Genomic DNA, 27472 nt, shown 5'->3' on the forward strand with positions numbered 1-27472 from the left:
TCAACCTTCAGTCTCCTTTTGGCATTAACTAACATATACTTCCTTAATGGTAAAGTCTCTGACAGAGCTAGAACCCTACCATAGCTATCTCTCCATTCAACTCTATGTTTCCCTTCACCACTATTTTCTCTAGTACACTGACATGGAAGCTGAACTGACTTTCCCAAGGTTACTTCAACCCTGGTTCTAGTAGTAGTTTGGTTTAACTCTTTTTCTAACTGGTCTTGGGCTCCTTTGTCTAACTGGATCCCTGAGTTGTCCTGTAGCAGGGTCACATCCCTTTGATATCTCCGATGCTTTACAGGTAACTGAAATAGGTCCTGCTGTTTCTGGGACATGTCGAAAGACAATGTCACTAAATCTTCCTTCCTTTTTATTAACTGCAGGGTCATTATCATTGTTATCATGATCAGAAATGTGAACAGAGTCATCAACATTATCCACAACATGGACACTCTCTCCTTCTGAGTTCTGATTTTGAGGATTTTCATGCATCTCTCTGTCTGATGTAGGTTCTTCCACATTGTCTCTTGGCTCTTTTGAGCCTTCAACATCCTGGCTCTGTAAATGTGATGTTCCTATGCTTGGTGCTTTAACACAATGCGATAAATGATACCACGTTGGAGATCCTTTAACCTGGACCGCGGTTCCAGTACTGCGAACCACTTCAAACGGTCCTTCACGGCGCTCGTTATACCACTTTCTTCTAAACACTTTCACGAATACCTTGTCTCCAGGTTGCACTGGGTTCCTTTTTTGCTCATCAAGCTTCTCTTGCACCTCCTCTTTTCTTTGCCTGTCAGAAACATATGTGGATATTCTTGTATGCAGATTAACCATATATGTGACATACGCCCGCATTTCATCTTCCAAAAGAGCCAGACTTGGACCCTTTCCACTTGTACGTAAACAAGGTGTTGGCATCAGTCTTCCCGTAATCAACTCATGAGGTGTCATATGTAAATCACGTAGCTCACTAGAGCGACATACCATTAACGCCAGTGGAAGTGCTGCTATCCAGTTCAAACCTGTGTGCTGACATATTTTAGCAATACGATTTTTCAAAACACCATTCATTCTTTCGCACATCCCTTGACTCTGCGGGTGATAGACTGCACCAAGACGCTGCTTTATTCCCAGTTTTTGTAAGATCAGTTTAACCGTTTTATCCACCTCAATTCTCATCCACCATAAATGGACAAGGGAAAAAAACAACACAGATAATGATTTAGTAAAAAAGTGTAGTTATATTGATTAAGTCCTCCTAAGGAGATTCTGTATTTCATTACGTCTGCTTTATAAGAGCAGCTCATAGTTTCAAGTCCCCTTAAAATAGGGGCTCATTGTGATATTACAAGGCTCATAGTTTACCAGTCCTTTCATATATTTATTCAGTTGTGCTGATTCACTTCTGGCACACACATCCAAAATGGATTGTGGGCACTTTGAGCTGCAGATGAACAGTAAGTGGAATGAATTCAGTAGAGAACATAAGCATTCAAATAAAATAAGTAATGAGCTAACCCTGAAAAAAATAGGAATTTTCTGCAGGTTTAACATTTGTTTTTATATATCAACAAATTAACATTTTCGTATCTGGATTATTTTGATTTTAATGACTAATATATGTAAGGTTATGTTAACAAATGATGGCAGACAGAAAATGTAATAGTTTCTCTAGAATTCTTGTTAATAGAGTTGTTTAATAAATTGTGTTTTTAAGGATTATTTGTGATTGATTTTCAAACTCCCTAATAAATAGTGTGTCGTCTGGTTTAGACTCTAGAGGCATCAAAAAAATAAAACCTCTTCAACACTGAATTGTGTTGCTTTTCACAGCATTATTCTGCATCAAGGCAGAGCTGAATATTAACCAATTGATCCATTTGCTGCATAAACATTTAGCAAGATGTTGACTGCATGTTGACACACTGTGTGCACACCCCTCCAATAGATGGTTAAAAAATCACTTAACTCCTCCAATCAATTTATTTGCATCTGATGAATGCGGCAGTTTACGAAAAAGCTATATTTATGTACTTCTCCAAATCCAATTCAAACAATTACATTACAAACACAAGATATGGTTGTGGACTTCAGAAGGAACCCAGCCCCACCCACCCCCAACACCCTGAGAGATGCCCCAGTCGTCACTGCGGAGTCCTTCTGCTTCCTGGGCACCATCATCTCCCAGGACCTCAAATGGGAGCTGAACATCAGCTCCATCACCAAAAGAGGTCAACAGAGGATGTTCTTCCTGCGGCAGCTGAAGAAATTCAACCTGCTAAAGACAATGATGGTGCACTACACCTGCATCATCGAGTCCATCCTCACCTCCTCCATCACCATCTGGTTCGCTGCTTCCACCGCAAACGACAAAAGGAGGCTGCAGCGTATCATTCGTTCTGCTGAGAAGGTAATCGGCTGCAATCTGCCATCTCTACAGGACCTGTTTGCCTCGAGGACCCTGAGGCGTGCAGGCCAGATTGTGGCTGATCCTTCCCACCCGGGTCACAAACTCTTTGAGGTTCTTCCCTCGGGCAGGAGGCTGCGGTCCATCAGGACCAAAACCGCCTGCCACAAGACCAGCTTCTTCCCGGCTGCAGTTGGCCTCATCAACAAGGCCCGGGACCCCCACCTGACTCTGACTTTTATTCCACCCCCACACCTCAAGGATGTGTTAAATTAACACATTATCTCATATTATATTATACTATATTACATTTGCATATTGCAATCGGACACTGTTTACTGTTTTGCATTTTGCATTTCACTTTTTACTTCACTTTTTATATCTTTTATCGTTCATATATTTGTATTCAGAAATGTTTATGTAAAATAAATGCTACTTTGTATAAATATTGGAAAAAAGTGAGTAAATAAGAATTTAACAGTGAGTAAATATATACTGGTTTTCCATTTTTTATTGCTTATCCTATGTATGTTATATTTATTGCGTTTTATGTTTCTATGTTCATTGTATGCACCAATAACCAGAGCAAATTCCTTATATGTGTAAAGCAATAAAATACTTCTGATTCTGACACTCTCGTTCCACGGTTGACACACTTCTCTGCTCAACTAAGCGGCCTCCTTACTGTGGCGAGACAGCCGCACATGTTCCCGTAGGTCACCGAGAAGCTGGGCTCGTCGATGGCTTTCTCAAACACCAGGTCCACGACTCCTTTGAGCCGCTCCTCCGTTTCGATGGTCAAATCCCACACCTGCTTCATCAGATGGTTGAACTTCTCAGGCGTCACCTTGTTCAGGATACTGTGGCCCTTCTTGAAGAGGTCCTGAGGGGAATAGGTCATAAGGCACTTAAACTCTGAGGTCATCAAGCACAAAGACCAATCTTTCGCTCCACAAGAAAAACGACTACTGTTGTTAAGCTACTAGTTATAAGGAAAATAAAAGGTGACAATGATTTTCCTATATTTACAGATTTAAACATCATTTTTAGTGGAATTTCCAATACTTTGAAAAAACCTTCAATCACGTAGACTAACATTAATTATCAGAAAACACTGTAAATGTAATTTCTATATGTGCTCACTGCTTTGTTGATTTTATTTTGTGTATATTTGGTCCTACCTGTGTTATATGTGACTCTGGTTCCGCTGGGAGGCTTTCCCTCTTCATGCCTGGTTTCCAGGCATTCCCTGATTTCTTTAGGTGAACACTGTCGTGCACAGACAGGCTCGTAAAGATCTTCCTGGTCGGTGGTCCTTGTGCCCCAAGGTTTATAAGCTTTAAACAGGAAGAAAGGTAAAAACAGTATTATTACCATGACTCAATATCTTTTAAATTGGCCAACATAACGGATTTTCAATTCCAGTGTTTAAATTTTGTTTGAGTTTCGTAATAAAGGCAACATGAATATCATTTAGGTGACCCTCACTTACTTAAAAGCAGCTTGTTATCAAGTGTTGACTGAAACAGAAGCTAGAAAGTGGAGGCGAATGTTTGTTTATAAGTAACTTACTGGAGCACCTCGTCCTCCAACCATCTGTCTGCCAAAATCTACAAAGGCAGGTGTGAAATCATGTCCACTGGATATCACCCGAGAATCCACGACTCAAGATGGCAACCTGTTTTGGTTCATCTGCAACACACACACAGAAATACACACAATGAACTGAAAATCAGGAGGAGCAATGAACCCCCCAATAGTAGTGATCAAAAACTACTAGTGGACCCTTAAAGGTGACCCTTGCTGAATGATAGCACATTACCAGCTCTTGATTTATGTGTTTTTTCTCTACTGCCAATAATGTGATTTTAAACAAAACAGCAATCACTGGGCTGTATGCTTATAGTTACACAGTGCTAAGAACTTATACATGATGTATCAAATCCATTAACCATGGACACAAACTATAAATTGAAAGAATACAAGAAAATATATAAATACAAGATTTTATCTTATAGCATTCCAATTAAATTGTATGCATTTAATTTTAGCACATTTCCAAAGCATTCAACTATTGATAAGTAACATAATGATAAATGAATTGCAGAGTTCCCTAACATTTTCAGTTTCAAAATTTCATCCACACCCATTTTACCAGACAGCTGATTAGCTCCTCCACAAAGGTGGTTATGTTTTATTGTTACAGTTTCACTTTTACAGGATCTTGATGTTTAGAGTGGTAATTTCTGTAACAGGTGAAATCTAGTGTGGATCCAGATTTTGTGAATCAAAATAAGTATTTTTATGTAAGTGTCATTCAGTTATATCAGAGGCAAAATGCCTGTGTTTAATGTGAGCCGTCTGCAGAACATATTTAAGTAGATGCTACTGATCCCAATTTGCAATATAGTGATAACGTGGAAAAAAGGATCCCCTACCCCTGAATGAGAGCAAACATTAACTGTAAACCGGACAGTGTGTTTCTTTCACCTGTGGGATGTCGCACTTTGCAGCCTGCGGGGTAGGGAAAGGCAGGGGTGCCCTGTTCATCGTGATTGGCTGATTAGTGGTGTAGACCAGTGGTTCTCAACCTTTTTTCAGTGACGTACCCCCTTTGAAGAAAAAATTCTGCCGAGTACCCCCTGACCAGCGCAAAGCATTTTTGGTTGAAAGAAAGATGTAATGTGATTTATTAGTCCTTGTAACTAGACACATTCAAATTTAAAACTCCATCAATTTCCATAACATTGCTTATTTGTAGTGGTCTCTCTTAAACTATTTGGAAATAAAAAGATATAAAAATAACTAGACTTTTATTATTATCTCAATATAAATAAAGATTTGTGCACATCAAAATAATTATCAACTTAAAGTGACCTCTTTTGGGATCATAATAAAGATATGTTCTCAAACTGAACTCATGAACTTAATTATAGCTAAACACTTCTTCCCAAAAAATGAATCATTAACTTAGTTTTAAATAAAAGATTGGCTCAAAACATATTTTTTTTATATTTATCATCTTAAAATATCTCCTTTAAGGATCGAAAAGAATCCTTGTTTGTTTCCGCTTGCTTCTGGGAGGCTTTTCACATCGTGTCTTGAGATGACCTGAATTCAGAAAGTTTCCTCTTAAAAAACTCAGGTGGCTTAGCAACATGACTTTCATGTTTTGTCTGGAGATACCGCTGAAGATGTGGTGGCTTAATGCCACTGTTGGCAAATCTCTCCCCACAGAAAAAAACAAAAAGTGTAAATAACCCAATCTATGTTAATGTTAATATTGGTGAAGTGTCTTTGTTATTTTATTGTGAAATATTTGTTCGCTTTAAGGTCATACAATTTCATTTCCGCTTTTGTATTACATGCTTTTATTTTGAAAGGGTACCGGTAGAGACGCGGACTTCTTGTCATGAATCATTAACTTCACAACGGAAAACTTTTACGTTTTAGCGCCCCTTCGAAGAGGCACAAGCTCTCACGGTGTTGTTTAGGGAAGGCTCTCTGCTCTGGTTTCGCCTTCTTTGGCGCTTGTCCCTCCGTGTTTCAGCAGTATTGCTGCTGCACTTCAACTCGACCCAATTGTTGAAGTTTTCAAGGCAGGTGATGAAAGGCGATGACAGGTGGCGTGTGCCAGGTTGGGTCAAACCATCGGTATGGGGGAGATTCTGTTTTTTTTAGGATAATTAAATTGAAAAGCCTACTGAATATAAAATTTAGTTCATAAACTTACACTTATATTATATTGAATATTTGTTAAGTAACAATTTTTCAAGGATTTTTGAATGGATGCTAATTTTAAATATAAAGAAAAAAAATCCCAAGTACCCCCTGGAGTACCTTCAAGTACCCCCAGGGGTACGCGTACCCCCATTTGAGAATCACTGGTGTAGACAGCTGTACGAGTCTGTGAGCTAGGCTGTATGGAGGCCGGTTCGTCCGGATGGTGGGCCTAGCAGTCTGTATCTGAGTCCTCTGAACAAACTGTAGGTTAGATTGGAGATAAACACAGAAGACATTAAGTATGATCCCAGAGACCGACTCATTTCTGCATGCTGCCATGCTTTAATCTAAAGTACAAACAGGTTCAGTTTTCATTATCAGCTACTCTGAGAGGGCCTAGGTTAAGTCAATGGTGCAACAAGAAGGGTGAGTCAACAGTAAGGAGGAAGTTTTCAGTGCTGACAACTAAAAGTGTTTGATAAATCAGGCTTGAAACAATCATTGAAACATTTAGTGTAGCCAATGACACTGACACCATATGCAAATCTAGTTGCTTTCAGACATGTACATGGGAACTGACTGTCAGTTGCTTCAGACACTGTCTTGCTACAGACAGAACTTTTCCAACCGGTTCCTGAGGAAAATAACCATAATTCGTGGATCAGGGCTTCAATTCAGAGACTTTAGGATTTTTTGCATGCAAGTAGAAGTACTCGGATATGATTATGTTTGTGCAAGAAGAGAGCAAAAATCTGCCTTTAAACTTATAAAAAAAACTGATGTGACATTTATTGCTATAATTCTGGATATATCACCCAGCCCTTGGACAATGTTTAGAATTCCAAATTTTCAATAAGTAACAAACAAAACAGGTTTAAAACAAGACTTCCTGCATGAGTGAATACACCGACTCAGGTCTGGTTACTCTTGCCAATATTGATTGGAAGGAACCAATCAATATTAAGTGTAACAAGACATCAACGGAATCTATGACCACTGACACTTTCACATTAGAGAAAACTGAGATCAATGAAGGTTACACGGCTCAACTTTGAATCGGTCTTCCCCAATTAACTTGTTTTTGTTCATTACAGATCCTTATTTGAATTGTTACGTTGTCACTTTTGGAAAAAAATTCCAGTTAAAGCATGCTATGTTTTTGAAATAAATGTATTTTAATTTTTTATATTCTAACTTTTTTTCAAATATCTTAATTAGATTTCAACAAATCATTAGTTTCCGATTTCTTTTCTTGCATTATAATTTAAAATTTCTACAAAACTTTTACACATGGGTTAATTTTTACAGAATATAAACCCATGCAATATGTCTTCACTATGCAACACCTATCATTGATTTCACACAGCTGCTTTTGCACATCTGGAGCAAGTCACTTTTATTTACAATCCATTACTAGTGAGAAAGAGAAATATGTACAATGCTAACTCGCTGTTAGCTAGCTAGCTTCTTTTCTGACAAGCTGACCATAGGTAGATCGACAAAATAAAGCTGGAAATATAACCGTATATACTTAATAGACTGATTGATATGCATTTGAAAATATGCTTTCGATTTTCCTTATCCAGAGTTTTAATATGGCTGGTTGCAATCATTTCAGACTTAGGGTCGATGAGGAAAATGAGGAGACAACTCTTGGTCTTGATGGGCGTGAAATCTCTGATTCTCATGACCTAGAAGATCTTCTACAGGATCAAGCTGGAGTAGTATGTGTGTCTTGGAATCCAGCTCTCCTAAGTGAAGAAGGCTGCTTTGGGAACATAAGAGACTCATCTTCTTTGTCACCACAAGTTCCTCTTATAACATAGAAAACTCATATTCTTTGTCATCACAGGTTACAATGTCATCAATTTTCTGTGATTCTGTCATAGAAGACTGATACTCTATGTCAGGCACGCTCATCTATGAGCCAAAGAAGGTTGAGGGTGGAGCCTTCCAGAGAGCACTCCAAAAATATAGGTTTTGACTCCGCTCTTGTGTTACGTTGACAATAAAAAGCCGTTTTAAAAGTAAAACAGCCAATGCTGCTATTTGAGTTTTCAGATGCCGACTGGACTGGTAACAGTCTCTTGATGCCATCATGGTCTCCTCCTCCTGGTCTCCTGCAAGAGACTGGTACATATGTTCGACAGCTACATAAAGAGAGAGATGAGTGTGGTGGTGAAAGGTCACATATACAAATCACGACAGTTTGCTGTCCTGGCTCCTAAATGGTGGAATGAGCTCCCCATCGACATCCTGACATCAGAAAGTTGACACATCTTCCGCTGCAAACTAAAACATTGGTAGAGATGTTCAGCATCTCCTTCAGATGTGACAAAACTAGATAATTAAAGACGTCATCTGTTGTTTTCACCCCTGTAAATTACACAAGAACAACTGCAAAGGTAGAGCAGCAAACTATGTGGAAAGGGGATTAAGCACCTTGCCCAAGGATACTTAGGCATGCAAATGGGGAAGACTGGGATTGTACTGGTAACCTTCTGGTCAGAGGACGACCACTCTAGCCCAAGATATTCGTTTTTTGACAGTCTTAGTGTTTTCTCAGGGAATAATTTGTGAAAGTTGATGAAAGGACCGACATCTATGAGTGTGTACAACTTAATGGACTTGATTCTGAATAGGGTTGCAAATGGGCAGAACTTTTCCGGTAAACTTCCAGGAGTTTCCGGAAACTTTCCATGGGAAGATAAGCTCAGGAATTTTGGGAATTTTGAAAAAACAATAGCGCAAATTAAATGCTGAGCAGTAAAAAAAATATATATACATTAAAAATGTTTGATATTACATGTCATTTAGATGACACTTTTGTCCAAAGCAACTTATATTTTTAGTACACTCAACATTTTATGAGGGGCCATTTAGGGGTTCAGTATCTTGCCAAGGACACTTAGGTATGCAGATGGGAAAGAGTGGGATTCAAACCAGCAACCTTCTTGTTGCAGAGCACCCGCTCTATCCCCATGCCACGCTCTCACATATTCAGTGTGGTGGTAGTGAGAGAGGTCCTGAACACATACATATCAGTCTCTCTCTGGAATTATTGAGCAAAGTGTTTTTATAGTATTTTGAAATATCCAGAAATTAACTGATTTGATTGTACACATGTTTGACTTTACTTAAAAAATCTCCAAATCCATACAGTAAAAATGTTTGATATTCAGTATGTAGGTAGTTAGAGAGGTTCTGAACACAGGCATATAAGTCTCTCTCTGAACTTATAGAGCAAAGTGTTTGTATAGTATATAATACTACGTCAAAATGCTATAAGTAAAAATGACACGTGAGACGATATATACTTCTTGCGAATATAATCCAATCCATTTTATTTTCATTTATGTATTTTGTATATGTTCTAACAGCCGCGTACAGTTAATAAGTTTAGCTTTTTACAGTTAAAAAAGTAAATCAATGAATAGATGTGTGGTTAAAAGGCTCTGTGATTGAGAAGACGAGAAACTTGACTTGAGTGCTTTTAATGTGAAATCTAACTTTTTCTCAGTTTTGTGTCAGTCATTCAGTTTCTTCATTTCTCATTGGGTAGCAGCAAATTCACAGCCAGTCCAAGTCATCCATCTGGTATGGGGAGGGACATGAAGAGAGGAGAGGCGGTGGTCTAGTGGCAGAAACTTGGACTATGGGCAGAGAAGGTCTCTGGTTCGACTCCACGGAGAGACAACAAAAGACGAACCTGGATTGATCTGTCCAAAAATCCAAGAGTCTCCCTACCCTGTCTAGTGCCCCTGAGCAAGAAACCTTACTCCCCCTACATATGCTCCCCAAGCGCCGTACATGGTTGCTCACTGCTCTGTGTGCCCTGCACCAGATGGGTAAAAAGCAGAGATTAAATTTCCCTACCTGCATGAGTGTGCCTTTGCATGTCTGTGCATGTGTTTGGGACTAATAAATGGATCTTAAAATTTTTTGTCCGGAGTCCTGAGGAAAAATAGCCTGGATGCCAGACGAATTTAGCCCCGCCCACAACATTTGAGGTCGGGAAGTTCGGTCTGGAGTCGCTGCTTTGGGGAGAAATTATGCCCGGTTCGAAATCATCCGGACCAATCAGATTGTCAGGGCGGGCTTTATACGATGATGGACAGATGATCAACGGTAACGTAATCAACCACGTCATCAAAGTGCCCTTGGGTTGAATTTGTTTTCAACAAACGTGCCTGCCGCTGGAGACCTGAGATGTGTAGATGCTGCCATTGAGTCTGTTTTAGAAGACATCGACAGCGTATTCATTTTGAAAGAGGAACAGAGAACGTGGAGGCGACGCCAAAGCACCGCGCTAATCCATATCGCGCCGGCGCTTGGCTGTTCACACCGGACACTGGAGCGACGCTGAACCGCCGGGCAGCGCTAATAATATCACCCGTTGATCCAGTAGATTAAAGCATACACTTACTTGTTGCTCCAACATTAAGCAACAGCGTCCCAACATTTGTCTTTCTTGGTGTTGTCTTTATACAACATGTTCCGAGGATCATACAACTCACTGCACTTCTCCACTTCAATTATTAATTTAATGTCATCCATGTTGAAGAACTTCGCTGTTTGCTCCGTTAAATGTCGGGTGTCGGGGGTAAATTACGTATTCTCCACTCAAGCCTATGTGGAGAATACGTAGCCCACTCTCTCTCTTTTTATCTGTATCACTGCTTGTGTGGCTGTAGTGGATGGGCGGAGGGGGACATTTAATAAATGTCATTGGTCAAATTAAAACTCCAGGACAACAGAAGGGGACTTCAAAGTATGGGATGCATATTTGATCATTTATATCATATAAAATATGTCATCAATATAGTTTAAGATTGTTTTTCAGTGTGTTTCCTGGTGTGATACACTCGCGTCAAGTGCAAAAAATAGACTCGACGCCGAAACGATCGTTGCACGCGCAAGGCAGCCTAACCTAACCCTTCAGCCTCCGGTGTGACCCGCACAAAGTTTTAACATGGGAGTGGATGGGAGCCAGCTGTTATTTAAGGCTTGACGCTGCGCTGAAGGGTCGCTTTGGCATCGCTTCAGCGTCCGGTGTGAACCCGGCGTTAGTAAATAACTCACAATGCGTTGCTTAACATACGTCAGATTGGTTGTAGGTCGATCCAATTGAGCAAAGAGGAATTTTATTTCCTGGTCAGTTGAAACACGCCCCATAATCACAGCCCAATGGAGCGGTCTCAGACTCACATTCAGACTAGAATTGTGAGTCTGACAAAGTCAGGCTAGAGGAAAAGTGTAGTGCTGTGGGAAACATTTAAGAGGTGTCGTCGAGGTCGACTACTCGTGGTCCTGATATAAGTCTTCTATGTAACCTGCCAAAGGTAAATATAAAGTGTATGCCTTAAATTGTGAGCTGTAACTAAATGTTGTAGTGGAAAAGACCGCTGTGTAATGTAATTAGCCACCCGCTAACATAGCATCACGTGTTGGGATATCATAGCTTTAGCACTGTTGTTGTTTTCAATGCTAGAACGGCTAACGTTAAGTCAGTACGATTTAGCGTGATGATATTATGGCTCAAAAGAGTTCATGTAATTAAAGGAGACGGACGTCTGTGAAGAGAGGGAGGGAGAACCTGAGATGGTTGCTGGTGGATGGACCCTGCTGTTTTATTCTTCCCGGATTTTCGTTGCTGTGTGCTGCCTGTGTTTGGATTGTGACTGCCATCACCCCTATCTGTGAATGTCATTGCCCTATTGCTCCTCGTTTGGACCTGTGAGTATTGAACTGATGCATCACTACAGGCTTGCAACTGCGTCTCCAGTTTATAATTTCTGGAGTGGGTCCACATGTGATGTTAGTGAGTTAATTTAAAGTTGATTATTGTTTTGTTTTGATTCAGAGACCTGTGAAAGTTAAAGATTTTATTTACCTTTTTTCAGTGATTTAAAGGGTGAATTGAGAATTCATAGGAACGGGTTAAATAATTTAAAGAGACCCTGTATTTTATTTTGTGCATTTGAAAAAATTCCTCAGTTACATTTCATATAAATGTTGTGCATTTATTTTATTTTTGTAAATATTTTACTTCCTGAGAGAGGAGCTCACAACAATTTCATTTATTTCATATTGTAAATAAACACCTGTGAAAGTTTTGACTTTTAAAATACAGTTGTGGTGGTCTTTAATATTAATTAGAAGAGTTAAATCAAAAGATAAGATTCGTTTCAAATATTCTTCTGAGATCATATTCATTTTTTGTGTTTACGAACTCAGGCCCAGGAGATCTGGGTTACACACAACACTACATCTCGTACATGGTGACACGTGCTGAGATACTGACACGGGGAGCACAGAGAAAAGAGACGTAGAATATAATGATTGAATTTGAAACAAAGGTGTCTCCACACGAGGTAGACTTTGGATTCAGGAAATATAGAATTCGGGAGTTTGTACCAAACTGGGCTGGAAAATCAACAACAGATCTTACGACACATTACACTGATCAGTTCTGACCGTCAGTCTGACTGGCAGCAGTGTAAGCCCCGTCACATTCACGCCCGTCCCCATGTAACTCAGTGGCGCTGTTCACTATGGCTGCGATCTGCACCGATACCCGCGTCAGGTATTTTTCTTCTGCTCGCCGCGATCGCCGGGTTGTCGCCAGATGCGTATAGAAAACAATAGAAAACAATGCATTCTGGGAAATATTTATAAACATTGCAATATACTGCAAACAGCATTGCATTCTGGGAGTGATGTCAGATTTAACGGCAGAGAGGTCCTGCAAAAAGGAATGCTGCTATATTTGTAGAAGACACATGTGGAACCCAATGTGGTGAAGCCAACTCTGGACCTTCTCTAGAGGATGATCCATCTGAGTCCTGCACTTTATCAGCAGGTCTTCAGGAGGTGGAAATCAACTTGATCTGCGTTCCTTTGTCTCAATTAGAAAGCATGGAATTTCCATTAAACCTTATTTGTATATGCAGCAGGTATTTAAACTGATATTGCATTCCACCAAATATTCCTCAGCTTTCGTAAATTATTGTTGTTTATTGTATTGGGTGTTATAGGTGTACATGGGTCTGGTGCCCTCTACTGGTAGACGTGCAGACATTGTGTTTATTTTCCCTTCTCTAGTCAGAATGACCAGCGCTGTTTCTCTTCTGCAGAAACATTGAACAGAAAATACATATTCAGTAGCAATACAAGTCCTGTCCCGGTCCTCTACTTCACAAACTGACACACAACGCAGGTAAAACACAACGGATAGACCGGTTCCACAGAGCCAAAACCGAATACACATAATCCCAAGGCTTTTTACATAAAAGGTCAAGACTTAAACAAATTATAGAGAAACACATTGAAAACAAACTCCTCATTAACTGAAAGAATCAGAGTCAGTGGTGACGTCTGCCTGCAGATGACGCAAGAACTGTACATGAACATGAAAACAAGTAGAATAGAATAAAGAAGAAACTTGAGACAGAAGTTCTCTGTTGTTAAGATTTTACAATAAGACCAGTGATCCTGGTGTAATGAGATAAAAACATGTACATCAGTGTCTGTATCTTTACTGATGCAACATTCAGCAGGTTCTTGTGTTCTGACACTATCAGGGACTATATATACATATAGATATATAGATATATGCATATACTGTGTATATATACACAAGCCACTAAATATGATTCTATTAAATATTTATATGTTAAAGGGGTGGATACCTCCTCTTACTCCTAAAGGGGACAAAAATATATATTATTGATTGTATTAAAAGATAAATAACTTAAGGGTTGTTTCAGTATCATTGAAGAACATTTTAGACAAGCTGCAGTCTTTAACAACTTACTGCTGGAGCCTGATAGTAATGAATTACAATAGTCCAGTCTCAATGTAACAAAGGCGTGGACTAGTTTTTCTGCATCTTTTAACAAAGGACATGTCAGATTTTTTAGATATTACGCAAGTGGAAAAAGGCCATCCTAGAAATTTGCTTTAAGTGAGAATTAAAGGACAAATCAGGATCGAAGATCTCTCCCAAGTTCCTGACTGTTTCATTGGAAGCAAGGGCAATGTCGTCTAAGATACAGGATATCACCAGAGATTATTTTGGTAAACTGATCCCGGGTGATCAGAGAGAACCTGTCTAAATAATGGGTAGGATTCTCAGTCGTTTCTGAGATGTCTGTTTTTGGGAGGGTATTAGTGCCAATTGAGGGCAGGAGATGGTTGATTTTATTTCTAATAGAATTTTATCATTAAAAAAGGTCATAAAGATACAGCTATTTACGGATCGAAGAAGACTGGGTTCATTGGAGGTGTGAGTCTCTGTCAGCCTGGCCACAGTGCTGAAAAGAAACCTGGGGTTGTTTTATTATCTTCTATTAGTTTTGAATAGTAGGCAGCTCTTGCTTTGTGGAGAGCCTTCTTATAAGCTTTAACACTACTCTTCCAGTCTAGGAGATTTTCAACACTGTTGTTAGAGCGCCACCATCTTTCTAATTTTCTTGATACTTGTTTTAACTCCGGTGTCTTGGAATTATACCAAGGAGCTAATTTACTGTGTTTTAGATGTTTCTTTTTTAGAGGCGCTATTGACTATAATGTTAATCGTAATGAGTCTGCAGAGCTATCTACGAGGTGGTCGATCTCAATGGAGCTCGGGCTTTTAAAGAATTTGTTGTTGATATCGACAGATAATACAGGTTTATATTGAATTATTTCCTTAAATTTAGCTACAGCACCATCAGGCAGACTTCTAGAAAATTAGTTTTTTATTAGTGGCATATATTCAGTTATTGAAAAATCAAAGGTTATTAAATTATGGTCTGATAGAACTGGATTGCGCGGAAGCAATGTTAATGTTCAATTCCGACACCGTACGATAATACAGGGTCAAGTGCGTGGTTACAACAATGAGTAGGTTGATGTACACACTGACTGAAACCAATTGAGTCTCGTATCAAAATAAATGCTACGCTAAGGCTCTTTATTATTGTCAACAGGAATTTTAACGTCACCAACAATAAAAATGTTATTGGTCTTTAGGACTAGGTTGGATAAAAACTCAGGGAATTCCGTAAAAAATTCCGTATAAGCTCCCGGAGCACGGTAAACTACATAAAATATGATTGGCTGTTGGTGTTTCCTGGATTGGCATGGAAGACTAAGAACAAGACATTCAAATGATTTGTAGCTTAGGTCAGTGATTTTCAACCAGTGTCTCGCGGCACACTAGTGTGCCATGAGAGATTGTCAGATGTGCCATGGGAAATTATCTAATATCTAATTATCGGTACATCGGTAGCGGCCTATATTCGCCTTTTTTACTGACATCGGCACCTCCGTAATAATCTTGACTTTCACAGATATCATTGGCTGATGTTCATTGGTATTTGTGGTTAAACCGCTGGGCACGTGCCGCGGCTGGGGGAGCAGTCGCCCCTTCGCCCTCCTCTCCACATTGACAGAGGCTCGGTGTGTGGCACGCCTCAACGTTTTTTTTTGTGGGGGGGAGGGTCCTCGTCCACGGAGCCTCACGGTATCGCTGATGCGGGGGCTTTCTTTCTCTTGGACCACGGGGCGGTGTCCGTCGCCGGTGAGGAAGGCGGGGACCGGTCGGAGGGGGGCGGGTACGGCGGTCGGACGCGTGTCTGTCCCTTCTCGCGGATCACCTCAGCTACGGCACCCGCTGGGGGAACCCTCCGTTCGTGCGGGGGGGCCCCCTCCGGCGGTGCGCCTCGGCTGGCGCCTAGCAGCTGACTTAGAACTGGTGCGGACCAGGGGAATCCGACTGTTTAATAAAAACAAAGCATCGTGAAGGCCCACGGTGGGTGTTGAGGTGAAGTGATTTCTGCCCAGTGCTCTGAATGTCTGTGCCCATTAAAGGTAAGAGTAATAAAGGGCTGAAATGATTACAAATTTTACTTTTTAATACATTTAGAAGTTATATATGTATTATATGTACTGTGTTAGGCCATAGAGTGTCATTTTGGTTGGTGCTGTGCCCCGGGAATTTGTAAATGTAGAAAATGTGCCGCAGCTCAAAAACGGTTGAAAATCTGTTGTGTGGAGTTCTCGCTCTGTTATTGTTTAATTTAAATAATTAAATCGGATGGTGGACAGACACAATCTCTATGGGGTTTTGTGACTGATCCAGAGGGAGCGCAGAGAAGTGCACTGCAGCTCTGCTTCCTGGTCCCAAATATGGGTTGTCATGTAATAGACTGAGTAATATTCCTAGATAAGAGAGCTGTTCCATCCCAAGAGGGATGAACGCCGTCTCTCCTAACAAGGCCAGGTTTTGTCCAAAATGTTTGCCAATTATCTACAAAGCCCACACCATTTACAGGACACCACCTCGACAGCCAGCGGTTAAAAGACAACATGCGGCTAAACATATCATCACCTGTTGTATTAGGGAGCGGGCCAGAGAAAACAAGTGTGTACGACAGTTTTTGCGAAAGCACACACCGACTCAACATTAACTTTAGTGACCTCCGCGAAGTCGGGAGTCATTGCTGCCGACGTGAATAACGATTTTATTGTATCTATGTTGGTTTTAGCTAGCAACTTCAGTTTAGATTTGATGTCGCCGGCTCTGACCCGTGGGATACAGTTGACTGTGGTCGCTGGTGTCGCTAACCTGACGTTTCTCAGAACCAAGTCGCCAATAATCAGTTTGTTTCTCAGCGGGTGCGTCGCTGAGTGGAGCGAATCTATTTAACACGTGAGCTGGTGGCTCTTTAATCGTGGGCTTTTTAAGACTAGCACTATTCCCCCTCCGGACCGTCACTTAGCCGCTCTGGGCTCCCTGCTGCAGGGGAAAAGTCGAGGGACTGATAGTTAAGGCTAAGCTACGTGCTAAGCTAGGTGGCTCCGCAATGGCTAGCGGTTGCTTGCTAACTAGAACTAACGGAGGTTCTCGCCTCCATCGCTATCAACTTACTACATTTATTACAAGTACATCTACTGTTAAGGGAGGCTGAGGATTAAGTAAACATTAGAGACACTCAGAGCATAGAGAGCAGTGGAGCAAGAGGGAGAGAGAGAGAGAAGACATCGCTGCTATATAGCTACGAAGGTGAGCTCAAACAGAACACAGAATCACTTAAGCTCCAGAGAGTAGGGGTTGGGAAAGTGAGCACATTTTGGCCGGTACTCACCTTCTGACCCACTTTTGGTTAGAGCTATACAAGGGTTAAGAGTTTGTTTTAGAGTCAGGGTCAAATTTAAGGAAGGGGTAGGCATTTATTTTTGGTCAGGATGAGGAGTTAGGAAAGGCATTATGCCAATGCAAATTCACAGTTCACTCACTACTAACCTCTACCTTCTAATGTTTATACAACACGTCCAGCTGTGTCTACGGCCAGACGTTTTTTTTTTTTACACTGAACAGCCGCAGCACTAAAGACCTTCATATGTTACAGTAGAAGCAGCATCTGTTGGGAAGCAGGTGGAGTCATCTGATCCTCTCATTGAGACACAAACTGAAAGCGGTAACACATTTAAGAATCACGACAAGGCGGTTTATAACGACATGTACAGTGGTTTAAAATGTTGGCATGCACCCTCTACTGGCCATAGCGGATGTTACAAGCTTTCATGTGCACAACTACAACCATAAGTCTGAATGTAGTTTTTAAAGGGGACATATTATGAAAATTCCACTTTTGTAGTGCTTCTACACATTATTTTGGGTATCTGGCATGTCTACCTTCCCAAAAACTCTGGAAAAAAACAACTCCCGCGATTTGTTGTGGTTCCTCTATTTCAGAAACTATGTGCTAGAGTGCGTCCAATGGAATTACGACCGAAATAAATGTCATAGTCGCAACATGCCCATGCCCCCATAGAGCTTTGCACTCCCCCACTACCACTCGACCCACCCATGGATGGACCCACCCACTTTTTAGACAGTCTATGGTGTCCGGCAGCCATTTCATTCTTGCAAGCCTTGGAAATACTTGGATAAGCTAACTAGCAGCATGAATCGAATTCGACAACCGAGATGCTCAGTGGTCGGCTGCACAAATGTCTTCATGTGACTCCAGCTTCAGAAGACACAAGATTGAGATGGATTGAGTTCATATATGATGGCAACGTTCCTGCCACCACTTTGAATTGGACTGTTTTATCAACCTGGGCCAATATAACAACGGATTCTCTAAAAAGGTTGTTATTGAAAGAGGGATCGGTGCCATCTTTCCATCGCAATACTGAAGACGAGGGAAATGTAAGTATTTTTTTTTTTTATAATTCTGGTATTTGTGTGGAGGCTAGTGCCGTTAGCATGTTGTGCCGTGTGTGTGAGGGGGTGGGGGGCTAGTATGTAGTGGTGGGGGATAGGGAGAGACTTTACAGGAGTTTTCATGTTCGACTATTAATAATGTTATTGAACAATTAATTGAGGACGGCTGGCGAGTCTTAGCGAGAAGACGGCGTCGGAGTCCACGGTGAACGGTGATCGCACGCAGGTTCGTGAGTGTTGTGCTCTCCACGCTCTTCCCCCCCCCCCCCCCCCAACCTCCGCTCGAGGGGCCGTAGCAGCTACTACGAGCCCCGTAGCAGCTACTTCGAACCCCGGTAGTAGCTGCTATGAGCGTCGGTAGTAGCTGCTGTAGCTTGAAGTTAGCTACGGATGCTTGGTGCAGCTGCTACGAGCTCCGGTTGTAGATGCTGTAGCTTGAAGATAGCTACGGATGCTTGGAGCAGCTGCTACGAACTCGGGTTGTAGCTGCTGTTGGGCCACAGTCCAGAGGCTGAGCACCAGACACTGGAGCCGACAGTGAGGACAAAGGATTGTAAAACTTTTGGAGGGAAAACATTCTCCAGCAGGCCTGAGAATCTCCCCCTGGTGGTTGAAAAATGTCCTGAAGAGCCTTCATGACCTCCGCTGAGTTCCAAGCCCCGCCCACTGAGGTCCAACTCTGACATTCAATTGGCTTAAAGCCAGCATCATCCTATGATCTGCACCTCAAGGAGGCAGGACCTCTCAGGTAGAATAAAATCACTGAGACATCAATAATCGCTGCCATTTTTTCCTGCTCTGAAGACGTCAACAGACCCCTCCGGGTCTTTCCAGATGATTTAGTTGCTAAAGGGGGCAACCAGAGTTTTTTTCTTTCATTTCTTTCATTGTCTTTATCTTAAGTTTGGTCTTACTATGATAGAGACTATTTTTTGTTTTTAACTTGAAAAGGCCGTGCACATGAACTCGCTCGCTGGCCGAGCTCAGAGACTTTCTTTCCAAATCCACAGCTGCGTCAACCGCTGTTCATCCCTGCAGAAGAGACGAAGCAGTATCCCGTCAGAGAAGAGACGAAGCAAAATCCCGTTCCAAGAGCAAGAGAAGTTCGCTCTATTCTGCCCAGCGCTGACCTCCGTTGCAACCACGAGACCCACCGGAGCACCACTTAAGAGGCCAGGTCTTCATTGATTTGTTTTCCAGGAATCCGCCCGTTCGCACGCATCCTGAGGTTTAACGAGACATTCACTGGACTTCCGGGAATCCGCGCCCCACGCGCAAGCAACACCGCGGAGGTCACAGTAAGAGGCTTTATTGTCTGGGCAGAGACTAGTTTAAATACTTAGCGTGTCATTTGTTCGATTGTATGTTTGTTTGTAGATCGCTGATCTGTTTTAGCCGTGCTACACGGCGGGCCGAGACGTCACATCCGGTTCCTTTGTTTACTGTGTTTTTGAGAAGCGCGCGGTACAGAGCCGACGCATCCTTTTTGCGTATTACCGTCAGAGATATTGTGCGGAGATTTACATCTGTTGAAAAAAGATAAATCTCACGTAACTGGACTGTCTACTTCGCTGGAAGTTTGTCTCTGACGATGTTTTGAGAGCTTTCCTGATCTCTCTATCTCTCTCTCTCTCTCTTGCTCTCTTTTCTCCTAAACCTGTTTTTACACACGTCCCGACCTACATCTATACATTTCATGTTACATGGAGAAATCTAGATTTAAAGAGCCTTTATACATCTCGACGCCATTCGGCGCCAAAACCATGAGATAAGACATCCCTTTGTCTTAAAGATCCCCTTTGTTAAGGTCAGTGACCGGCAGCCATTTTGCTTTTCGCAACGTGGCTTCACTAGGCAACCTCCATCTTGAAAGTACGTGAATGTAACATCACCTTGAATTCGGCCAGATGACGTCACCACGTGACCTCGTCATTACGCCATAGCCACTTCCCCCTTTTCTTTCTCACACACACAGACAGGCAGACACACACACGACCACACGCACACACAGATACCCCGTATCACATGCGTGGTCTTAATTGTGATAAGTGCTGCTGCTGTTGTTGCCATCCTGGAAATATTGGAGTTTGTTAAATGAAGAATCATTGAAATAACATGAACTTTATTTCCCCCTTTTAATAAATACTTTTGTAATTAAAGTATTTGTATTTCTGTGATTATTTGTGCATATGTATGTGAATACAGCTGGATTACTATAGCCTGTGTTCGAACTTAAAACCCTTCATTGTTTATTATATAATCATTAATACTAAATATTGAGATTATTAATATAACTTATATCATTGAGACTGATATTTAAAGATTTAATTGTTGGTCCCTGTAACCAGGGTGGTGCCCCGCGACAATAAGCAATGATTACAGATTTGTATTATTCTTATTTGATAATTTTATTGTTTTCATTAATTAATCCAAACCTCCTTTCCACAACTGGTCCTCCCCCAGGAGAGTGGAGGCTTCATCCAGGCTCACACTCAGTTATATGTCTGATTTGGTGATAAGAAAAGTCGGCAACCCAGTGTCTAAGGTTTGATAGAATCTATTATTGTTAATCGATCCAACTTTAAATTTTATTGATTCATCTACAATTTTTCTATTACTTTTGTCTTTTATAGTCCCAGATCTCTCGAAAATAATTAGTTCATGAACGTTTTGTGTAAGCACGCCAATTCTCCAAACCCTACCCTCCCTGAGCGAAATATTTTTCATCATTCCGCTGGCATCTGTGCAACGTTGAAGTAAGACTGACAACTTGTCTCTTCTCTTAGGTCTTTTGTGTCAAGAAAAAGATGGCTTTAGTGTTCCTTTTGTCAATGCAGCCTATGTCCATCTCACTTTTTGCACTGTTCAACAGAAAATAGCACAAGAGCCACCAAGTAAATACCAAACAATTAATGATGTGGAATTCAAAGCCGCCTGACAAAAGCTTTAGATTGCCAGTGTAAGTTTTCAGAGCACTTCTTTGGTTGATATTCATGCTCAAGTCATGTTACAGAAATTATATGGTCAATACCTGACAAGTACATATGCAACATATTGATTTAAAACACTAGGTGTCTAGGTGAAATACCAACCACTAATGCATCTCATTCCAGGTAGTATGCATGTCTAGATCCGGCAGTCACCCGGTAAGACCTCTATATCATCACCAATGAGGCACATAGCTCCTGCACACGACTAATGGTGAAGATGATTCACATTCACATCTCAGAATCAGCAATTCCACCAAGCAAGCTGCTACAGTATTGTGCAGCATTTTCTAATGACGGTAAGTATGATATGTTTGAATCCAACCAGATTTACATTGCATACTATAAGAAAAACCGTCTTGACCGTCACATCTCTCCAGGCAAGTTCCTTGCTTTCGGTACATTTCCTTATATGGCAAGAAACATACTTCAGTGAGATAATGAGACTATTTGTGGTTATTGCAAAGCATGATGTGGCACTCAGAGGTGCTAGACTGCACACAAATGTCAGACTGTCACACTCTGCATCAGCAATACATTCAGCACATGATAACTTATATACAATTCTTCTAACATTGCCCTCCTGTTCATCATTAATGAATGTCAAATCCTCTCTGTCAAGTCATAGCATCTCTTTTTCAAGATTTCTGCATGACCATCATATTCATAACACCTTCATTTTATTTACACTCAGAGGGAAAAGTTAAATCTTTCAATGTTGCTACAGTTCTGTGTCTTCATCCTCAAGGTCGATATCACCATCTCCGTCAGGGCTGTGGATGGTATGAAATGGATACCGTGGAGTGGGAAAAGCCCCTCGTCTTGGTCTTATGTTTCCCCGTGGATTATGTCTCGCACATGTAATACAAGCTGCACAAAATTTTTTAGAATAGAGATTATAACCATAGGTTGTATACTGTTTGTTTACTAGGCCCACCATTCCCCCTGTTGAGACATGGCAAGGCCCATGGCTCAATATATCAGCCCATTTGTATAATGATTTTGGAAGGATAGGTTTTCCTTCGGGTCATGTGTAGATATCATCTACAAGTTTGGCTCCTTTTTTCAGCCAGCCCTGTTTTTTTTGGGTAGTGGCTGCATGTTGCATGTCGTGCAATACTGTAGCATCAGCTGAGAAGTGTGTGTCTATCTGTTCCTGTTTTTTTTTCATGGCTACTGCTTTTGCTGAGATGTCTAGCAAAAGCAGCTGAGACTTTAACTCCGTCTTTGACGCGAGATTTTAACTGTGTCTTTGACACGGGACTCTAACCCTGTCTTTGACGCGGGACTCAAACCCCGTCTTTGACGCAGGACTCAAACCTAGTTTTTACAATTGTGTCATGTCGTACCTGTTTGAATCGTCTTCTTTTTGTTCGGATGCCGTCAATCCAGTCCAAGGAACAGGTCAGGTCAAACTGGCCTGGGAAGAATTCACCTCACAGGACTTTGGCTGTGCACAGTCTTCAGTTCCCTCTCGATCTGTTCCCCTGGTCTGGCATCCAGCTCGAAGGACCAAAAATGTCGAGGGAATTTCACCCAGACATGTATCAATGTTGTAAGAATCCATGAATCAAACACCACACATACACTCGTACGTAGTTTTTACTTGCAAGGGAAGTCCGCACCTTTGAGTAGGTCGCAGCAAACTTCGACGGTACTTCCCTTTCACAGTGTATTTATTCAAAAGCTCAGAGGTGGGGTACATTTGCATACTATAAGAAAAACCATCTTGACCGTCACATCTCTCCAGGCAAGTTCCTTGCTTTCGGTACATTTCCTTATATGGCAAGAAACATACTTCAGTGAGATAATGAGACTATTTGTGGTTATTGCAAAGCATGATGTGGCACTCAGAGGTGCTAGACTGCACACAAATGTCAGACTGTCACACTCTGCATCAGCAATACATTCAGCACATGATAACTTGTATACAATTCTTCTAACAGTACCTAATTTACCATCCCCATCAATCACCATTTCCCATCAGAGTATATGTGATCCGTAGCAAAGGGTTAAACAAACCAGAGTATTTTATATTTTAGATTCTTCAAAGAAGCCACCTTCTGCTTCGATGACACTTTTGCACGCTCTTGGACTCCTATCAATCCGCTTCATGAGGTAGTCACCTGGAAAGGTTTTCCAACAGTGGAAGTGTTCCCAGAGATGCTTAGCACTTGTTGGCTGCTTTGCCTTCACTCTGTGGTCCAACTCATCCTAGGCCCCAGGTTTCTGAGGCTGGTAACTCTAATGAATTTATCCTCAGCAGCAGCGGTAATCCTCCGTCATCCTGTCCTTGGGCGGTCCTCATGAGAGACAGTTTCATCATAGCGTTTGATTGTTTTCGCGACTGAACTTGAGGATACATTCAAAGTTCTTGAAATTTTCGGATTTAATGACCTTTCTGTGTTAAAGTAATGATGAACTGTAGGTTTTCTTAACTTAGTTGAGTGGTTCTTGCCATAATGTGGATTAGAACCTCCCTCCAAAACAGTGATGCCTCCTTCCCTGACGAGCTCAACACCTTTTATGCTCGCTTTGACAGGGAAAACCAGGAGGCGGCTATCAAGGCTGTGCTTACTTCAGACCACCAGCCCCTCACACTCTCCTCCATCGACATGTGTGCTGCACTGAGCAGGATCAACACACGTAAGGCTGCTGGCCCTGATGGCATCCCTGGACCCGTGTTCAGGGCCTGTGCTTACCACCCACACTGGACCCCTTTCAATTCGCCTACCGCCAGAACAGGAGTACGGAGGATGCCATCTCCACGGCACTTCACTCCGCACTTTCTCACCTGGACAATAACAACTCCTATGTAAGAATGCTGTTCATAGACTTCAGTTCAGCTTTCAACTCAATTATTCCCTCCAAACTGATCACAAAACTCTGCGATTTAGGCATCAACCCTTCCCTCTGCAACTGGATACTGGACTTCCTATCCAACAGACCCCAGTCTGTTAGGTTAGAGAACCACACCTCCTGAACACCGGGGTGCTTCAACGCTGTGTGCTAAGTCCTCTCCTCTACTCACTATTCACGTACGACTGCATTCCTGTACATGTAACTAATACTTTTGTCAAGTTTGCAGATGATACTACGCTGATTGGCCTCATCAGCAACAACGATGAGTCGGCCTACATAGAAGAGGTCCAGCACCTGGACGCGTGGTGCGGCAACAACAACCTGGCTCTCAACACCAAGAAGACCAAAGAGCTCATCATGGACTTCAGGAAGAAAGGCGGCACACACACCCCCATCCATATCAACGGGAGGGAGGTCGAGCGTGTCACCAGCTTCAAGTTCCTGGGTGTCCACATCTCTGAGGACCTCTCTTGGACCCTCAACACCTCAACCCTGGTCAAGAAAGCTCACCAGTGTCTCTTCTTCCTGAGGAGACTGAGGACAGCTCATCTGTCTCCTCAGATTCTGGTGAATTTTTACCGCTGCACCATCGAGAGCATCCTCACCAACTGCATCTCAGTGTGGTATGGCAGCTGCTCTGTTGCGGACCGGAAGTCACTGCAGAGGGTGGTGAAAACTGCCCAACGCATCACCAGTTTCTCACTCCCCACCATTGCAGCTGTCCAGGGCAAGAGATGTCTGCGGAGAGCGCGCAGCATTGTCAAGGACAGCTCTCACCCCAGCCACAGACTGTTTGCCCTCCTCCCTTCTGGGAGGCGCTACAGGGTATCAAATAAAATGCATGACCAATAAGACCCATTTTTTTAATTTGTTTGATGTAAAAGCCTCCAAATGGTCCAAATGTTTTCACAACCAGCAATTATATATTAAGGGACTTCGAATCTTTGAAGAGAATTCATGATTATCACCTTAATATTGATGAGTGCAGCTTTAAATAAACCCAAACTTGGTTAATTTATAGTATCAACAATTTCATAGCACAATTAGTGATGAGCAAACCACTGAACGTACCTGCAGGTATCCTATGTTGCCTTCACTGGAGCCCAGACCTCCGAGGATGATGGGGTAATGCGGATCGAAGTTGTTCGGCAACTGTGGAGAGAAACAACTCCCTCATTAACTGGAAGAAACATCGGCCAGAGCTAGACTCAGTGTGGGCGGCCATCTGCCTCAGCCAGGTTATGCGTGTTAGTTTTGTCTGGTTTGTTACAGAGAGCATGGTAAAGAAACATGATGGTTTGGATGATAGTGTTGTACAATTGCAAGACGAGTTGGGGTAAGATAGAGTGTATTATTGTCCAAGGTATTTTAAGTGTTCAACCATGGAACAGACCACTGGAACATTCGGTCTGTTTTAACACAGCAATGTTGATATGCAAACTAAACTAACCAAACAGAAATATAGCAGCAGTGGTAAATTAGCTTAGTTTCAGATATTTGAAGGAAACTTGACATACATCAGCTTGATCCTGCGGCTCCTTTTGGCCTTTGTGGACTTTTCCCGTTTCCAAATCCTCAAAGTCGCCATATAGTTCCTCTATATAAAGCATAACAGAAGAAAGTATGATGAGATATATTTTTACACACCAAATGGTGTGTGTGCTTCTTCTGTCAGAAACGAAACCTGAGGCCTCAATGAATGGTCTCATCTCTGTCGTTCCTAAGGCACAGTTGAGACCAATACTGAAACACAGAGAGGAAAAGCCAGTGAGCCTCAGAGAGATTAATAAGGCATAATAGAAACAAAGTTGTGTTAATTTCAAGTCTCTAATAATACAACATAGTAAAGCCGGTATTAATTTTGCTGCAGAAATCACGTGATTTTGATAACAGCACACAAATTCCAGTGTAAGTTGGATCTTCGGCTGTGTTACCTATGTTTATGACCCCTCATTTTCACCCGGAGATATTATTATTTATTTATTTATTTTGGCATGTTGCGTGTTAGAAGCATCATCAAACCCTCCACTCGCTCGTGGTGAATCCAGCATGGTAACTCCTACTTTGTTCTTACAACGACCTCTGCTGACTTTATACAATGGGCCGAACAAAGAAAGTGTGCAGAAACTCTGGAGGCTCCGACTCAGACATTTGAGTTCCTGCATACCCAGTTCATTGCCTGTCTGAAAGCAGCTCAAGTGTAGTTAGTTGTGAGGCAACTTACCAAAGTGGTTTAGCATGAGATGAACTCACTACAAAGGCTATTGCTTGTCTTAAATAGTGTCAATCAAGGCTGAAAAAACATAACAATCTGGCTGTCCCATAGACTTGTATTGATTGACTGAACTAATCCCATTCAGGCGTGGATTTCAAGATATAACACAGTGAAAGTGTAAATCAAACATGAAGAACTCAACTCAGCGTGATGCATTCATTCTATAAATGAAAAGTACAGTAGGGGATGATTCATAACGGTATATATAGCCCAGTCAAACATTGCTAACTTTTATATAGTGTAATAACATCATTACATAATTATAATCTCATATGACTGGTTAATATAAATATGAAGCAACTTTTGCAACAATTAAGTAAACCGTATTAGTTGCAAAGGTCCACTGTCACAACTGGTTACACGTGCTTTAGTTACATTGGTTATAGGCGCTAGTTCCACCTCACACACACACACACACGTGGTGTAACAAGTGGGCAGCCGGAGATTGTCTGAGCATACATTGGACTCAGTGAGATAGGAGGCTAACAGCTAAGTGCTAACGCCGGGAGAGAGCTGCATGTACTTACCTGCTTCGGAGGAGAACTTGTGGATGACGTTGGTCGGACCCATGTTGTGAAGAGGCAGCCTCGGAAACGGCCCTGTGCTCCGTATCGAGATCCCCGTGTAAATCCTGGGAATCAAACTTTCACCAACTCAGCTCTTAATCTCTGATCCTCAGCTGCTTTCAGTGGCGAGTGCAGTGTTGCCAACTCCTCAGTAAGGAAAGTAGCTATTGGCTGTCCTAAAAGTCACTAGATGTCGCTAAATGACGACATCACCTAATTTGCATAAAGAAATGGTCACTATAGGACTTACAGAAGTGAGAAAAAAACACCCTAAATATGTTTACAACTTAAAATAAGCTTTCTTCTACAGAAGCATATTACATTCACTTAAAAAAAAAAAAAAATCTGTTTTTCTGGGATAATTATTTCGGAAATTCCGAGACAAATGCCCCAAAAAAGAAAAAATTCAAGTGAATGCAATACGCTTCC

At 41.7% G+C, this 27472-nt stretch overlaps 1 protein-coding gene across 6 annotated transcripts; it reads right to left on the reverse strand.

Annotated features, from left to right (window-relative positions):
• Positions 1–1975: 1975 nt before the first annotated feature.
• LOC133962267 (eukaryotic translation initiation factor 4 gamma 3-like) lies at positions 1976–27182 on the reverse strand. 6 transcript variants are annotated; one of them, XR_009922103.1, is made up of 9 exons: positions 27005–27182; positions 25887–25945; positions 25720–25799; positions 25274–25354; positions 22690–22843; positions 6282–6397; positions 3986–4105; positions 3595–3750; positions 1976–3296 (listed from the first exon to the last, which is right to left on the reverse strand). XR_009922103.1 is itself a non-coding variant. In XM_062397800.1 (5 exons), exons 3-5 carry the CDS (start codon positions 4007–4009, stop codon positions 3078–3080), a joined length of 399 nt encoding a protein of 132 aa, XP_062253784.1. In that variant the 5' UTR covers positions 4010–4105; positions 6254–6397; positions 22690–25267; the 3' UTR covers positions 1976–3077. The 6 variants fall into 6 exon arrangements, 1 of the variants encoding a protein (XP_062253784.1); XR_009922100.1 differs by having other exon boundaries at positions 6254–6397; XR_009922101.1 differs by lacking the exon at positions 6282–6397.
• Between the last annotated feature and the right edge of the window lie 290 nt (positions 27183–27472).

Source organism: Platichthys flesus, chromosome 10, assembly GCF_949316205.1.
Source record: "Platichthys flesus chromosome 10, fPlaFle2.1, whole genome shotgun sequence".
In the NCBI taxonomy this organism is placed as follows: domain Eukaryota; kingdom Metazoa; phylum Chordata; class Actinopteri; order Pleuronectiformes; family Pleuronectidae; genus Platichthys; species Platichthys flesus.